This window comes from Lolium perenne, chromosome 4 (genome assembly GCF_019359855.2).
Source record: "Lolium perenne isolate Kyuss_39 chromosome 4, Kyuss_2.0, whole genome shotgun sequence".
NCBI classification, from domain to species: Eukaryota; Viridiplantae; Streptophyta; class Magnoliopsida; order Poales; family Poaceae; genus Lolium; species Lolium perenne.
In genome coordinates, this window is record NC_067247.2 from 65,731,228 (window position 1) to 65,748,449 (window position 17,222).

Genomic DNA, 17,222 nt, shown 5'->3' on the forward strand with positions numbered 1-17,222 from the left:
GGATTGGAAAGCTCGCCGCCGAACTTCGAACTTTGACTGCTCGGCTTTGGATGGAACGCACCCTCGCCTTCTTGGAAATTCACCACCTTCGCCTCGGGAAGCATTAAGGCGATGGGGTGAGTTCCCTGCGCCGCACGCTTCCAACCAGTGCACCCACCGAGAGGTCCGCTCAATCGGCTTCAACCACCGGAAAATGCACCGGAGCTGCTCCACAAAGCATGCACACCAACAGTGTATGCTTCGGGATTAAGCCCGAAATTCACGGTCAACCACTCCTTCAACTGACTAACTCGCCATGTTTTTGGGTTTGTCGGATGCAACTCCTAAATCTTGAAACTCGCTCAGATCAGCTCCCATCGGAGTTGTTCGGACCGTGCCATGACCGAAGTAAACAACGAATTTTACTCTATCTGACATATCTGCTCACCTATACAAATTACAGACTCGTCAAAAAAATCTAGCACCTACACTCTAAAATAAATACAAATCTAGCACCTGCAGTCCTAAATAAATACTATCTACCGGTACATATTACACTAACTAATGTGCGAAGCTAACGAACGCAACATGCATTATGAGTACACCATGTAATACCAGGAATTAGGGTTTACCCTTGAAGCGTGCCAAACACCTCTCCAAGACTCAGCTCCTCCACCCATGACAGCTCCACCACCACGCAGCAGCACCACCACCACCAGCTCCACCACCACCACCACCTCCACCACCACCAACACCACCTCCACCACCAACACCACCTCCACCAAAACGCCTCAAAAACTAACCCATCTATAGATCAGGTGATTCTACAGCATTTGGTGATCAAACTACAACAAATGGCTGGATAAATTGCTCAGAAATGAGAGAAAACCCTGTTGGGCTGAGAGCAAACGAGAGAGAGAGCTGAGATGAACTGAGCGAGCAGCAGGAGGAAGAAGAGGCGAGGCGCGTCGGCCAGCAGCAGCGCGCGTCGGCCGAATTAATAATCCCACCGTTTCGGGCGCGGCTACCCCGACTCGGGTTCAGGGTGCCGAATCTCGCGCCTCGGGATGGAGAACCCCGACACCGCCTGCTCCTGCGCAGGGGACAGACCGACAACGGCCCGGCGTGGCCGACAGCATCTCTTCGGGCGCACTGACCCCGACTTTGGCCATCCCCAGCAGATTCCCTCCACTTCGGTTTCACCGAACCCGATTTTTCTATTTCGGGTTAGCGGACCCCGATGGTGTATTATTTCTGAAATTTCCCAAAAACGACTATTATTTCTGGATTTAATATTAAAAAGTGTATTATTTAAAAAAAATTCGCAACAACAGCGACGAGCTCCGACATCCGCCGGGTGGGGTCACCCTCGTCAGAACATAGTAAACTCCCCCACCGGCCACCGCCCACGCACGCGGCACCAACACGTAGAATCCATCCATCTCCCAGCTCGGGCCGACAAAAAGGCGACAGAGGAAGATGGGCACAGCGTGGAGAGGAGAAAGAAGAGGGGGAACAGGAAGAAAGCCCTGATACCGGAGCGCCGCCCAGCTTCGCCGGAGGGAGGTAAGCAAGAATCTCCCCCGATCGCTCCCGTTCCTCTGCTCCTGTTCTTTGCTTGCTACTACTGAGTACGTCTCAATGGTCGGAGCTGCCGCAGCTACCTTCAGTTCTGCAATTGCATCACAAGTAGGTGCTCCCAGACTCCTAGTTAGTTGTGAGCTAGAATGGGATGCTTCCACTACCTGCCTGCCTCACTTTCCCTTCATACAGTCCATCCTTGCTTGGAGTCCATGCCAAGGTTTCTGGCACTTCCATGTTCATCTCCATCCTTTTTGTTGGTCCCAAATTAAGCTAGCAGCAGAGATCTGATCTGAACTGTTCGTTATACCCTAATAGATAAGATGATGTGTGTTCATGAAGGCCTAGAAGGTCAAAAAGATGAGGAATTCAGACTAAGCTTGTCTTGCTATGAACTGGCCATACCCAAATTCATTTCCTGCCTCACCTCCACGAGCAATCGAATTAAATAATGCTTAGAATGGGAGCTAGGATTCATAACGACATATCTCTTTCAGGCATGCTTAAATTTGGCTGCGACCAGCACGCATAATTCACACACATGCTGGGAGGAATACAGTCTCTCGGTGCTTCCATTTAATTCACTGTGTATCCATAGTTCCATACCTGATAAATTGCGAGCTTCTAAATCTTCTGCTTCCATCTCGCTTTCCGTAATGTGTGGCGTTCTCTGAATCTTGGGTTATTCACAGAGATCTGATCTTAGCTATTATTGGCAGTGCGATTTGGTCCAGAAAGAGAGTGACAATAATAGATAAGAGGATATTCTTCTGCCTAAAGGCCCAGAAAGTCAAAAGGATCTTGAATTCAGGATAAACTTGCCTTCCCAACGAATCGGCCCTTATTTTGACCCAATTCACTTCGCCTGCCTCTCCCTGACCAACAATCAAATAAAATAATGCTTACGATGATGGTGATGTGAAATTCTTGTGGCTAGGACATCTGTAATTCATACAGGCTGGGAGGAATACAAGTCTCTCAGCGCTCCATGCAATTCCGTGTATATCCACCGTCCTGCCTTAGTTTTACCTGATAATATGTGAGCCTGAAAATCTTCTCCTTCTGTCTCACTGAATTGTCAAACCATAATGTGTGTCATTCTCTGGATTGTAGGTTTCGATTGTGATCGCAACCTTTCCGGTCTAAGACAATGTCTGACAGCAATATCCAACGAGCATTACTAGCAGATAACCCCAATGCGCTACAAAGAAAACCGTCTGAGGGAGCCAAACGGTTTCGGCGATGCAGGTCGGCTCCTAGATCGGAGACCGCTGAAAAACCACGAGAAAATGGCTCATGGCTTCCAGCCAAGGAGTTGTTCAAGGAGATGCGGCCGAGCTTCAGAATGGTGGGTTTCCTCCTATTTGCCTACCTACTAGTGGGTGTCGTCGTCTTCTACCTTGTCATGGATCAGATATCTGGGAAAAGAACCAACAGAGTGCTTGATGCACTCTACTTCTGTATTGTCACAATGACATCGGTTGGTTATGGAGACCTTGTCCCTAACAGTGACGCAACAAAGCTGCTCGCTAGTGCTTTTGTCTTCACCGGCATGGGGGTCATTGCTCTCTTTGTGAGCAAAGCAGCAGATTACCTCGTCGAGAAGCAGGAGGTGTTGTTCTACAAAGCACTGCACATGAATATGAAGTCAGGTGAGGCCAAAATGCTCAGACGAATTGAGATGAACAAGACAAAGTACAAATTCTACACAACTGCTCTGCTTCTTGTGACGTCCATTGTTGTGGGGACTGTTTTTCTGTGGAAGATTGAGAAGCTGAGCCTAGTGGATTCCTTTTATTGTGTCTGTGCCACAATCACTACCCTCGGTTATGGGGATAAAAGCTTCTCATCCAAACTGGGGCGCACTTTCGCTGTTTTTTGGATAATCACAAGCACCATAATCCTGGCGCTGTTCTTCATGTACCTTGCTGAGATTTACACCGAGCGACGGCAGAAAATGCTGGCCAAATGGGTTCTCACACGGAGGATGACAACCATGGATCTTGAAGCAGCTGATCTGGATAACGATCAACGAGTGGGGTAAGCAAATACTTCATTTTCATTATTCTTCCATCATATCCATTCAAGAATTTGCAGGTAATGAGTGTTGATCCAATTTCTGAACTTTGATATGCGCAGTGCTGCTGAATTTGTCGTGTACAAGCTCAAGGAACTGGGGAAGATCAACCAAGAGGACATATCTTCTTTTCTAGAGGAGTTCAACAAACTCGACGTCGACCAGTCTGGCACGCTCTCCACATATGACCTTACTATGGCATAATCCAGTCAGTGACGAACACATGGGCTTGTATTTTACTTTACAGCTTGTAGTTATATGGCTGGGCAATGTCTTAATTGATTATGTAATCTACTAAGTGTAAAAAGATACGACGGTATTGGACCCCTGCATCTAACATAACGGAAGCTCATATGCACCTGAGTATGTGTAAGAAACTGTCTTTGGTGAAGTTTTGCTAAGCCTAAATACATGTGTATATGAAGTTTGTTGAAGTATTTTCTAGTCATGAATATTTCCAGCTTCCAGTGTGCAAATGGTAGCCTCTAGCTTGTGTGAATGTAAGTTTCACCTCGACTAGACAATTGTTTCTTAGATTTGCTGCTCCTGGCTCCAGAAACTGCAAGGCAAGCAACACATCTGGTGATGCTTGAGGAGTGAGGAGTGAGGACTGAGTTGTCAGGTATCTAGGAATTTGTTTCCATGAGACAGTGACCTGGGAGAACTAAGGGAACATGCAGAGTGGAAGATTTTTCAGGCGTTTCAGTTCTAACAGGTTGCCCTTTTCACAGTAACATAATAAGCTTAAACTGAACTACACCACACAACTCTGAAAGCATTATTGTTAGTAATGCAGTAATGGAAGGTATACAAACTCTTGAGGTGAGTTAGCTTAGAAGGGGGTTGTATGACATGATCAGACATGCAACTATACAACTAAAGCAAAAGAAGATAAGCACAATAATATATATGGAATCCTATATATGCCTCCCTAGTTTGATCTTCTGGGGGATGTACTCTTGTGATAGAAAGGAAATGGAACTTGCTGATAATGCCTCAATCTCAAACTTGACACCCTTTTCCAGCATGGCTTCCAACTCCGACCTGCCAATGAGAATATAATTGTGAATATTTCAAGAAGAAAAATCTTGGAGAAAAATAACTAATTCTCACTAGGAAAATGATTCCATCAAATCTGAACTGGTTGCTTTTAGAACTGACCATGTGAATGCATTCATAGACCATTTGAAACTACAGAACAGCTAATCCATTAGAGCGGAGGAGCTGAACAATTTTTTGAGAGGAACTAGTGCTGAATGCACACATAAATTACAACTATAGGATGCGAAGTGGCAAACCATATAGTTGGCCATCGTACTGGAAGAAGATTACACTCACATCACTGAATTTAATTGTTGCATCTGGCATTTTCTAAGAACGAAATTTTGAAAGGCTCTATTTAACTATTAGTTGGACAAAATAATCAGAAAACAAATTCTAGTAGCTGGACTTGAACTATTATTACTTGCAATCCACATCATAGTCATTAAATGATTGGAATAAGCGTACTAGGAAGTACAACTTCCTTTTATTTACCTCCATTCCGGGGCTTCTCTCTGCAAGTAACATCTGGTCAGAATTCCCTCAAGCTTCTTCCTATCTGCAGCAGAATACATGGCATGTCAAGTATAACAATAGAACAAGATTTTTCTAGAAGTGAAATTTATATCCCTTCAATTTAGTCACCTTCAGATGACAAATGAAGTAGACAGCAGTCTGGAAGGCAATATTCCTCAAAGTCAGACGTGAAGACCCCGAGCCATCGTATCTCAGGCACACGCAGAATGTTTGCATCATATGCCAATTGCTTAAGCAGAATGAGAATTGTACATGGGAGAAGCGAGAGTTGGTCAGTTAACACCAGAAACATACCACAATTGTGTCTCGGGAAGGGGTAGATATAGAGGTCAATTTTGACAAAAAGAAGAACTAAATAGACATTTATTTTGGTCAAAAAAATCAATGAAATTGCACTGATTGATTTAAACAGCCTTTCCCTGTCAGAACTTCAACAATATGAATATTTGCATAACGGCCAGGGCAGCTTCATTAACACTAAGACACTAGCATGACCATATCCATGAAGTTACTGAATGTGGCTCTAATTAGAAAAACTGTTAAAACATATAACTAATTAACAACAGAAAATAAGTAGATATTAGACAATTATTTGGCCCTACCATGGAACCAAATTTATAAGTGGCCAGAATATCAAAACCATAAGGATCTGCATCCACTAAGCAATAAGCAGGCAAGCGCAGCTGTTCAACAAGGTAGCGCAAAAATCTGCAGCAGTAAAAAAGACATACATTTCAAACCACAATTCAGTAATCATATACAAGACAAAAAAAAGATATGAAAGACCACATGCCTTCTTGTTGGAATATCTGGGTATCCTCTTCCCTGGGCAGACAGAACAATACCATCAAACAATATAAAGCCATGCGAGAAATTATGTCACTATAACACTAGATGCAGGATCAGGAGTTACTGTAATAACAATGCAACGATTCCTTTCACAGAACTTGTCATTGGCCAAACGCTGGAACACTGCAAACGGTATATAGAAGCAAACTGTAGGAAGACTGAAAGAACAGAAATAGCATGTACACATAGGGTATCTTTTAATCTTCATACCTGTCTCCTTCTCAACAACAAGAATATAGTGAGCAACACTAACTATATCTGCAAGAGAAAATGTATGAAAGGTTAAGTTTATTTCATTCTAAAAATTTGTGGCTTAACAAGGACATTCATCTCCATATTTTTTCAAGACAAAATTAAAGATGAATTACTCTTTCACTTGGCGTCCAAAATTTGCAGGCTTGTTAATTTCCAGCTTTCTAATACATCAATAACTAACTTTATTTATTCTAACTTCGAACCGAACAGTAACTTGGCAAGAGATTTAAGCTAGTTATGTACTTCTGAATTTATAAAACTGAATTTCCTAAGGACAGACTGAAATTGAAAATAACTGTGAATGGCAAAGATTATGTAATGGGTTTTCAAATTGTTGAACAACCTTTGATTGCTTCGATGCTAACTGGAATGGAGAAAGCCTGCATTTAGAGAAGGGAAAAGCTAAGTAAATCAATGCATACTTAAAACAAATATTTTGAGCTTCCAAGACAGAGTAGTAGAAGCTTACAGCATTGACATTTGTTATACAGTAGACTTTCTTTTCGCCCTCCACAAATCTTATCCAGCCCATTACCAAACTGGTGCACAACAGGAAAGTTCCAGAAATAACTAAGACCGGTATATGAACATTGGCAATTGTGATACGCTAAGTCTGCTAAAAGAGCAGCATCCCACTGGTTCTACAGTTACACCCAGTTCATGTTTTAAGTAAATGAGGACACGTTCATGTTTGAATTTTCTCTCAAGTGTAGCACCAGAAATGAGAGCCAAATTGTTGTTTCTGTTCTGGCCTGTCTGGCATCACCGCAATAATATAGTGCATGGCGATGGCAAAGCCTCAGTGGCGGCATCGGTGGGTTTCCTACAGAACTATCTTACTTCCTTCGCTGAAGCAAATTTGAAGAGTGGAGATGCCAAGGGGAAGGGCTTGCTGTACCCAAGCCAGAAAGGCAGCTCTATACCTGACGGAGTAAAATCAAACTGGCAACCACCACCTGTAGGGTCACTGAAAGCTAACGTGGATGCAGGTTGGGATAGTGCCAGTAGAAGGACGGGAATAGGGGTCATTGTCCATGACGATAGAGGCTACGTTGTCCGATCTGCATGGTCCTATATTCCGTATTGTGCTAGTGTGGAAGAAGCTGAAGCAAGGGCATGCTTGGAAGGCCTGCGACATCTAGATGATTTACAAATTCTCCCAGGAACTGTTGAGACTGACTGTCTACGGGTGACCCAAGCAGTCGCATCTAAAGGCCTCGATCGGTCCCCATCCTGGAGCATCTATTTGGAGATCAAGGATATGCTACGCTCAAATCCTCTGCTGGAGCTGAAGAAGGTCGATAGGTCTAGTAATCACGTTGCGCATCATCTAGCGCAGTTTGGGAAGCGTGAGTCCAATGGGGTGTTAAACGAGTCAGCGCCAACCCGTGTGTTGGAACTGATCACAAACGATTGTAAACACTTTGTTTTATAATCAATAAAGCTCACGATTTCCCTCAAAAAAAAAAGTAACAACATGGAACAAGATGGAATGGATTAAACATTTTTTCAAACACTCACAACCCCGAGAAAATCCGTACCCTTTTGCCACAGGGACCTGCAAGCAGCCAAGTGAGCACAAATCGCAGAAAGTTACTGAAGGGATAAGTGAAGGATATGAAATAAATACAGCCAACATCATTGAGAAAACGAATGGTACAGTATTGTACACTACAATGAAAGAACAGCTAGAAGCTTATTCTCCAATGCACAAATGACTTCTAAGTATCCAATTGAAGCTTCAGGAAAACGACATATACTCAATAGTACATACCACATTGAGGTTATGCCGGCTGCATTTGAAGAGTATGCAGATATCATTGATCGCACGATCAACAACCGCTTGTTCTGCAGTGAGACTTCTAATTGTCAGGCACATAGCAAAACAGGACGCCAGAAACTCACACGAGTCATAAGTTTGATCAGACATGGCAACTGCAGACAAGCACTGACCTACGAAAATGGTGGGGTACATGTAGTAGATGTCCCTCTTGGAGCAGTGCTTGTTCTCCTGCAGGAGCTGCTGCACCACGAGCAGGACCCTGAGAAGCACATCTGCGCAACAATGATGCATACCAAACTGATCAGCATGATCACGCGCAGAATCGTTGGTGACATTCGTGGATGTTGGGTACACAGATCCGTACTGAAGCGGGAGGCGTGGAATTCCTTGCGGAGGAGGGAGAGGACCTCCGTGCCGACGGGGGCGTCGTAGCTGCAGGCACTGCACTTGCACCGCAAACGCGTGCGCAGTGGTAAGAATCTGATGGAATTGATTGGCGGAGACGCGAAGGCGAGAAGAGGGAGCCAAACCATGTGGACGGGGACGCGGCGGCGGAGGTGGAGGCGGAGGCGCAGTAGTTCTGGTAGCGGTGGAGCGCCACGGAAGGGGATCTGCCAGCAGCGACCTCCGCGACTACCCAGCCCACCAGCTCTGCTCCGACAACCCGCGCGCGCGGCGGCGCAGCTCGTGTTAACTCCGGTTGCAAACCGTTCGAAGGGGATTTCGAGGGTTTACGAGCGATCGAGGTGAGGAAAGGGGATCTGCACCTTTGATCTTATGGAGGAGGAAGGCCGCCTCCTCCTGCCTCCGCCGCCTCCGCCGCTCGTCGTCGTCGAGCGCCGTCGCGCGCCTCCTCTTCTCCCTCCCCGCCATGATCGATCGCTAGGTATGGGAGAGCAGGTGAGCGCTGCTCTGAAAGCACGCTCACAACTGGGCCAGCAACGGCTAGTCTAACGACGCTGGAATACGGGCCTTGCAAAAGCTTCCTGTGCTAAAAGGCCTGTTTAAAACGCATAAATTTCATTTGAATTCGAATTCGGTAGCACAATCAGTTCATTTTTCCGCAGCAACAGGAAAATTGCTCTCCGTGGAAATATAAAGGAACAAGGATGCATCTGTAATCTGCAGTAATAATATAAAAAGAGTATCTGAAAAAGAGAAGAGCAAGAATCTCAGAGCAAATCCAACTTCTGATTTTGCAAACCACCTGAGACTGATCGAAAACACAAGTGCAGATTTTATTCACCATTCACTCATAGAGTTGCCGTGTTAAATTACACTAACACCTAAAAAAGCTAAGCTAAAGCCACAGCTCCCCAAACATCAACGTGTGAGCAGTCCAAGTTCCCAACTACACATGATACATCAGCTAAGCTCTCCCATCAATGGCCCTAGTTTACAGCATCTCTGACGGGGGACGATGACATCATCAGGATTCAGAAGTTACTCTTACTCGTCGAAGGCCTGGGCCGCTTGCTATTGAGCTGCGCCACCGGGAACTCCACTAGAACGATGAACGACGAGGTCTCTGCTTCTCGGAGGTACTGTACCGTGCCGCTCATCGTCTTCACGAGCTTCTGGCTGATGTGCAGGCCGAGGCCTTCTCGGGAAACCCCTGGGCCGTGGCGGAACATCTCTTGAATCAGCTGCTCTGGCACGCCTGGCGCTGGGTGGACAAGCCTGCATGGATCCATGAGTTGAATAGCTGTTATTTGCAAGGAGGTCCGGCCTACCCAACAAACTACTTTACAGGCTTACAGCCAAGTTAAACTGAAAATCCCGAAATACTCATCAGGCAGTCTAGTCTACATCATCTAACTATCTAGAAGAACAAGGCCAACCAAATTTTATTACTGTAACTTATAAGCTGAAGCTGTCCACTAAAAGTTTTATGCGAGTAGCTGGGATGGCCCTGATTTCATAGTCATCTCCAAAATATAATGTTTTACACTTTAAATGAGGGTCTCATGATTCTCTGATCATCATCCATCTGCCAAGCCTGATTGCCTTCTACTCCCTCTGGTCTTATTTAATCGACGCGGCATATGCACGTGCCTAGGCTACTAGCTCTTCACAGCTCACGTCAATTTATTGAGACCGGAGGGAGTAATATCTAAGTAGTTCAATTACTAGTGAAGGTGTACTCTCAATTCAATAGCAATAACTACAAGACCCAAAGCAGCGATATGGTTTCTTTTCTTGGGCATGGAGAGGAGAGAGAGGAACGGTGTTACCTGAACTCTAGATGAGCAATCTGCATGCCAGACCCAATACTTTCCTTCCTGGGAACGACCTGGAGTACAATTGGCCCTTCTGACGGTTGTGTAAATTGAAGTGTGCATGCCAAGTAGTCTGCCAGGACTTGCTGAAGCCTTAAGTTATCACCATAGAGATACATAGATGATACTTCTACAGGCCAATCACGGTCAAGAGAAATTTGCTTTTCCTTGCTCAGAGACATGCCTTGCATTAGGACCGTATTCAGAGCTTCCTCGAGGTTAAATTCTACCGTGTTCATCTCCATGTAGCTGTAACAGCAAGGATTTATTAGTCAATATTTCATCTATGGAGCTTTTGTATGCATGTAAAAGTGAATGGAACATGCATGTTATGCAGTTGTGCGTGTTGATTTTCTAGCACTATTAGCAGTGCCATAATGATGGATACTTTCATGTCCCAGAACTCGTAACCAGTAGAGCATATCATGTGTACTCAGTAGACTAAATACAGTTAAGGTGGAAAAACACAAGATGTTAGTAATTTGAGTTCAGCAGAGACTACATTTAACAGGGTTATTAAAAACATAATTTCAAGAATAACTGAAGAACTCAGGATAAGTTACTCATAGTAATTAATATCGGTAAGCCTATAGGTGATGGTGGAAAAAATGGCACTTACCACTGTTCAATGCCTTCTAGATCATTGTCATGTAAAATCTTTTTCAACTGTTCCTGACAGAGGACATTTGATGCAAAAAGTTGCCTCTGCTCCTCTGTCAAGTCAGACGGTTCCAGCAAATTACGGGTAAATTGCATGCCATTGAGTGGGTTCTTCAACTCTTGACGAATATATGTCAATTCCTTAAAGCTATGTGTAGCAGCTTGTTCAGACATTATCTGCACCTGAAGAGCATGCTGAAGCTCTGGGCTGGCCACATGCAAGAAGCAAAGAGCACCAGTGATCTTACCCCCAGCATCTGTCCTCTTGCTTGCTGTAAGCAGTGATTCCATGTACTTGCCATCTTTGTTGAAGAAACCAAAAGCAAGCTTCTCAGGATCTTGACCAGAGATCACTGTGTTCATCAGTATGCTAAGTTTGGTTAGAGTAGCATGATCCTTTACCTTACATCCATACTCATGAAGGGTGAAAACCTCCCCGATCAGCAACTTATCTATTGCATCTTCCCTCTTTATACCTGTAATCTTTTGCATAGCTTCATTCCACTCTAAGCAAGAACCAAGATCGTTGATCATAAATATAGGGGGTATGAGCTCATTGGGGTTCTTTACTATTGCAACATAGTCGCCTTGTATCCGAGTATACTTATCCATAATCATCCTGTGCCCTGTCAAATCTTGTGCTACGAAACAAACCCCAACAACTTTCTCTGAAAGGTCGCGACTGCAACAGGCGTTAACCATCAAGACTACAGGGCCCCTACTTTCCTGGTGATGGAATGTTTTAAGCTTGATTTCTACATTTTGCTCTTCCGTTCCTGAATACAAAAGGAGAAATGAGACACAAACGTGTAACAAAAAATAATGGACAAGTTATAACTAATCTCGAAAGCATAAAAAGATAAATTCAAGAACATAGCGACAACCTTGTAGAGCTGAGTTCAAGATCTGTTTAACCACTTCAACAAAATCACCCTCAACAACATTTACCAGAGCCATCCCTATGGCTTCCATGGTAGGCAATCCAGTAATTTCCGCGACTTTATTATTCCATCCATTTATGTTACCAGCAATGTCGACAGCCAAGATAGGAGCAGTTGCTGTCTCGATTAGGCGGACCATCTCATTTGTCACAACCCTCAGTTCAAGTAGCCCCTGTATCTTCTTCATATCATCAGATGGAGCTTCAACGATGGTCCTTACATTGTTGTCGTTGGCATCTTCGTCTTGCAGGGAGCCACGCAATATTAGCTGGAGGGAATGGATTGCGTCCATCTCAACATCTTCCCAAGGAACACTCCTCCATTTAACAACCTCCAAGAAAGCCCTGAACGAAGAGCGTGGATGCATCTTCCTGCCATTGTCATCCGCATCACCTGGTTCATGCTTAGCTCCACCCCACTTGATCTCTTTTGCGGTGTGCGATCGGAACCAGAGGATAAAACCTTTCGATGAAATCTTTATAGCTGCCATGCCGCACACAACCTCACGAAGTGCGGCCGCACCAGGATAGCCTGCTTCCACTAAGCTGTCAGTACTTAGTCCAGTAGAGCCATCATGGTACTCCTGCAGCCATGCGACAATGTTCTTTATCTCTCCTTCGGAGGGCGTCGATCCCAGCACCAGAAGCTGGTTTTGGTAACACAATGCCGCACCATCGCACTTGACTAGATCCATTACATTGGGCGACTGGTTGAATATCCCAACGGGAGCATCCCGGAGGAGCATATCGCAGAGAAGGGTCTGCGTGCGGAGGATGTGCCTCTCCTTTGCCTGAGAAGCAAGCTCCACCTCCTTGTTGAGCTGTATGGCGAACACTTGCAAGAGGAATTCACAAGCATACCTGAGCGGGAAAGGGACGAACCTGGGGCTGGTGTGATGGCAAACCACCAGCCCCCAGAGCTTCCTGCCTTTGGGCTGCTGCTGCTGCTGGTCGTTTCCGGTGTCTCCATCCTCCTCCTCGTCCTCGTTTATAGTGATGGACATCACGAGCGAGGCGATGGAGCCCATGTTGGCCATGTACTGGGCATGGCAGCCATGGGGCGCCCTCATGCTGGAGCCACAGAGGCTGATAGGCTGCGGCAGGTTGTCGTCCTGAATGAGCTTCACAGGGGTAGCAGCACAATCACATATCATCCGGACCTTGTTCTTCATGAACAGAAATCTTGATGCCTGCGGGATGTCGGTCGCCGGGTAGTGGAGGCCGAGATACGGCTCCAGATCGGACCTCCTGCACTCGGCAATGACCTCGCCATGCTCATCCTCGTGGAACTTGTAGGCCATGACCCTGTCGTAGCCAGTGAGCTCGCTGACCTCGCGGACGAGCACGTCGCAGAGCAGGGAGAGGTTGCCGCTGGGCAGGGACTGCAGCCTGGAGATGGCCTTGGCGGCGAGCTTGTATGACTTGAGCGCGCCGGCGGCGGTGACGGGGACGTCGGCGGGGTTGACGGGCTCGAGGTCGATGACGAGGCCGACGTCGATGCGGTGCAGGATGGCGTAGAAGGGCTTGCCGGAGGTCCTGGCGTGGACGAGGATGGGGTTGAGCAGGTTGACCTCCCCGAAGACGGCGGCCTTGTGCAGCGCGACGGCGCTCTGGGAGCGGAAGAGCGCGCGCGCGTCGGCGCCGAGGGCGAGCGCGTCGCGCTGGTCGATGGTGGGCACGGCGTGCGGCGTGAGGTCGAGCATCTCGGCGGCGTTCTCGCTGTAGGCGAGCAGGGAGAAGGTGTCCGGGTGGATGGCGAGCAGGCAGCCGAAGGGCTGGATGTAGCGGCCGCGCTGCATGGTCTGGAGGTAGGCGGAGACGGCGACGGTGCTGGTGCTGCCGCCGGAGCGCGAGCGGTTGACGGAGGAGGAGTAGTCGAAGTGGCGGCGCGAGCCCTCGAACTCGGCGTGCAGCCGCGCGTCCACGGGGGTCTGCGCCACCACCCGCTCGCTGCGCTTGGACCGCGCCGAGCTCGACGCCGCCCGGTTGTTGGACCGCGACGACGACATCTCCAGTTCCCCACCTCCCGCTACGCTCCTGGACACTCACTCCCCTACCGCGGCGAGCGGGATTCGGCGAGGCGGAGGAGCAAATGGGCGGTGGAATCGGCGGGAATCATGGCCGGCGCAGGCAGGGCTGGGGGGAATAGGGGCGAAAAGCAGAGACTTTTCGGGAGGGGATGGGGATTGGATTCCGCCGCGGATAAGCACAGTGAAGTGAGGAGCGAACAGGAGGAGGGCAGTGCCGGGGACGGGTGGGGCAGCGATAATATCCGTCCCACTCTTCCCTGCTCCAAACGGTAGAAGAGCAACAGCGATGCGCAATTAACTCGGCCGGCGCCGGCGGCGTTCGTGGCGCCGCCCCTGCCTCTGCCCGGCGTTGAGCTAATCGATGGGGGAAAGGGGATCGGAATACCGGGCGCGCGCGGGGAAGAGGAGACGGGCGGGGCGGTGGGTGGCGGCCGGAAGCAAAGCGAAGGCGTCGGGAAGCCGAGAGGGGAAAGCCGTACAGCGTCACCGCGCTCGTCCTCCCCACACGAGTTGACGAGTCCTTTCCATGACCGTCTATAGCAGTTGTACTTGTACTGCCGCTACTCCTAGTAAACCGGTAGCATAAGATGAACCGATGGTGCCACTTGATCAGAATAATTGAAAATTGGTTAGCTTGTCGGAGCCATGACGCCAGTTGCAATCTATCCTACTCCTCGCCAGCAGCACCTACCACCGGATTGGATTTCGAAGGGGGGCGCATATTAGAGCATCTCCACTCGTCCCCCCGACGAGGCCCCCGAGCGACGTTTTTTCCATCCGGACGGCGAAATTCGGCCCAGTCGCGCCCCCGGTTCCTCGTTTTCGTCCGGATTTGACCCTTCATCCATCCGGCGAGCCCACGCCATCCCCGGCCCCCCGGGCGCGCTCGGGGACTCCGGATGAAGCTAAACCAACCGCCCACGCCCACGTGTCTCCTCTTTCGTCCGGATTCCCCGAGCCATCCTCTTTTTCCCCGAGAAACGCCGCTTGGGGAGCACACGACTGGGAAACTACTCCTCCCCACGCCAAATCTTCCTTCAATCCGGACGAAAAATTCGCCGGATTTGGGCGTGGGGAGCGCCAACGAGTGGGGATGCTCTTAGAGCATCTCCACTGCTCTCCCCGAACCGGCGTGCCATTTTTTCATCCGGACGGCGAAAAATGGCCCAGCCGCATCCCGGTTTCTCGTTTTTCATCGAATTTGGGCTTTTATCCATCCGGCGAGCCAACGCCAACCCCGGCCTACCGGGGAGCGCTCGGAGACTCCGGACGAAGCGAAAGCGCGCGAAACGCCGAGAAATCTCTCCCGCGCTTTCGTTTCGTCTTCGCCGCGGAGGTGGCCCTCGACCGGTCAGCGACACGCGCATCGTCTTCCGTGCACGCATTGTCTTCCGCGCGCAGTAAAGGCTGATGCCGGTCAGTTCGCCGCGGACGCGTCGCATTCCACGCGGCATTAATCGCCGGCGCCAGCCGCGCCTATATACGCCGCTCCGCTCGCCGCGACGCGTATCCCTGCTCCACTCTCCCTCCACTCTCCCGATGGCGTTCTACGACGACGACAGCGCAGCCAACAACGGCTTCCCCCGCCGGTCGCTCCATGCGTGGGAGGGGCACCTCCTCCACCAGGCGGGGTACCCCTGCCCGCCGGACACGAGGCCTCCCGGCGGCGGGTGGCGGCTAACTGCTGGCGGCGTACCAATCCCGCCGCCGCCCCGGGGCCACGCCCTCGACGTCGCCATCGAGGAGGCTCGATTGAAGATGTCGGACGAGGAGCGCGCCGAGCCACGCCACCACCCCGACAACTACACGGCGTGGAACTCGTACTTCCTGCGGCGGTGGGAGCAGGAGCTCGCCTCCTACGACGGCCTGCCGCCTCCGCCTCCGCGCAACAACGCCGCGGGCCGCCGACGTTGGTGGAGCGCGCCGGATAGGACGCTGGCGAACGTCCTTGAGCACATCGAGGGCGGCAACTTCCCGTTGGCATCGGCCGGCCGCCGCCGGGGAATCATCTGGCAGCCACGACGCATGGCTGCCAGCTCGTCGTCTTCCGGATCGGCGTCGAGGCCATCCTTGGCGCCGGTGAAAAAGGAGGCGACGTCTCCGTCGACACCGGCGCGCGTCAAGAAGGAGCCGGCGTCTCCACCGCCGAGCAGAGGGCGCAGCAGCGGCGCCCTCGTCATCCGCGACCAACCCTCCTCGCCGCAGCGTGGGCGGAAGAGGAAGTCGGCGAAGAAGGAGGACGCCGCGGCTGCCATCAACGCCGCCACAAACAAGCTCGCCGAGGAGGAGGCGAAGCGCGCGGAGGATGCCGCCGTGGCGGAGGCGATCGCCAGGTTGCTCAAGGACCTGGTGCCCGTCGACAACGCCCTCCCCGAGGACGCCGCGCTGGAGTGGTCGAGGCGCGACTGGGAGCGCGAGGAGGCGGAGCAGCAGCGGCGGCTGCTGGACCTGGCCGCCGCGCGTCAACTCGCCGCCCGCGCCGCCGCTCCAACCGCCGCCGACGACGTCGCTCGCTACCGCCGGCCTGCGACACCTCCATCCGGCGTCGCCGTCCCCGTCGTCGACCTCGAAGCTTCCGACGACGAATGGTACAAGCCATCGCCGTCACCGCCTCGCACCAGCGGCCGGTAGGGAGACGCCGGCCAGGGCAGCAGCCAGGCCGCGCCGCCGCAGTTTGACGACGACGGCTCCGACAACGATGGGGACGACGGCAGCGACTACACGGTGTTCTACCGCCATTTGGGCATGTAGAGCGCCGTGTTTTAAAATTTAGAGTTGTATTCCCCCAGCCGAATTCGAAATATAGTCGAATTCGGCCTCTATGTATGAACTTCGCCCTCTATATAGTAAATATCATTAAAGTTAGTCTAAATTCAGTCGTTTTTGCCAAATTTCGTCAGGTTTTTCCCGCATTTCGTCAAGTTTACGTTTTCCAAAATTAAATCAACGGCTAGGCCTGGGATCGCGGCTGGGAAACTGGCCCTCCCCACGCCATTTTTTCGTCCTATCCGGACGAAATTATCGCCGGATTTGGGCGTGGGAAGCGCCAACGAGTGGGGATTTTATCAGTAGCCGTAAACGAGGCTAGCCCAAAAAAAGTTTACAGAACTAACCCGAAAAACAAACTCGCCCCACTTCTCCGCGCGCGCGGAAGGTTCAGTCTGCCCAACCGCTCGCTCTCTTCCCACTTCCCCGCACCGCCACACCTCCC

At 49.8% G+C, this 17,222-nt stretch overlaps 3 protein-coding genes across 3 annotated transcripts; 1 reads left to right on the forward strand and 2 right to left on the reverse strand.

Annotated features, from left to right (window-relative positions):
* The first annotated feature begins 1,397 nt into the window (after positions 1–1,397).
* Positions 1,398–4,071, forward strand: LOC127292818 (two pore potassium channel a). Its single transcript, XM_051322316.2, has 3 exons — positions 1,398–1,545; positions 2,674–3,600; positions 3,700–4,071. Exons 2-3 carry the CDS (start codon positions 2,711–2,713, stop codon positions 3,839–3,841), a joined length of 1,032 nt encoding a protein of 343 aa, XP_051178276.1. The 5' UTR covers positions 1,398–1,545; positions 2,674–2,710; the 3' UTR covers positions 3,842–4,071.
* Positions 4,072–4,407: 336 nt separating this feature from the next.
* Positions 4,408–9,066, reverse strand: LOC127292817 (meiotic recombination protein SPO11-1). The gene is made up of 15 exons (XM_051322314.2): positions 8,870–9,066; positions 8,633–8,753; positions 8,467–8,543; positions 8,273–8,374; positions 8,094–8,167; positions 7,861–7,877; positions 6,789–6,858; positions 6,663–6,699; positions 6,275–6,322; positions 6,129–6,187; positions 6,009–6,040; positions 5,818–5,923; positions 5,324–5,444; positions 5,174–5,237; positions 4,408–4,681 (listed from the first exon to the last, which is right to left on the reverse strand). The coding sequence occupies exons 1-15, from the start codon at positions 8,973–8,975 to the stop codon at positions 4,555–4,557; spliced, it is 1,161 nt and encodes a 386-aa protein (XP_051178274.1). The 5' UTR covers positions 8,976–9,066; the 3' UTR covers positions 4,408–4,554.
* A 250-nt stretch (positions 9,067–9,316) lies between these two features.
* Positions 9,317–14,538, reverse strand: LOC127292816 (phytochrome C). Its single transcript, XM_051322313.1, has 4 exons — positions 11,926–14,538; positions 11,001–11,817; positions 10,337–10,630; positions 9,317–9,782 (listed from the first exon to the last, which is right to left on the reverse strand). Exons 1-4 carry the CDS (start codon positions 13,988–13,990, stop codon positions 9,539–9,541), a joined length of 3,420 nt encoding a protein of 1,139 aa, XP_051178273.1. The 5' UTR covers positions 13,991–14,538; the 3' UTR covers positions 9,317–9,538.
* Positions 14,539–17,222: the final 2,684 nt, after the last annotated feature.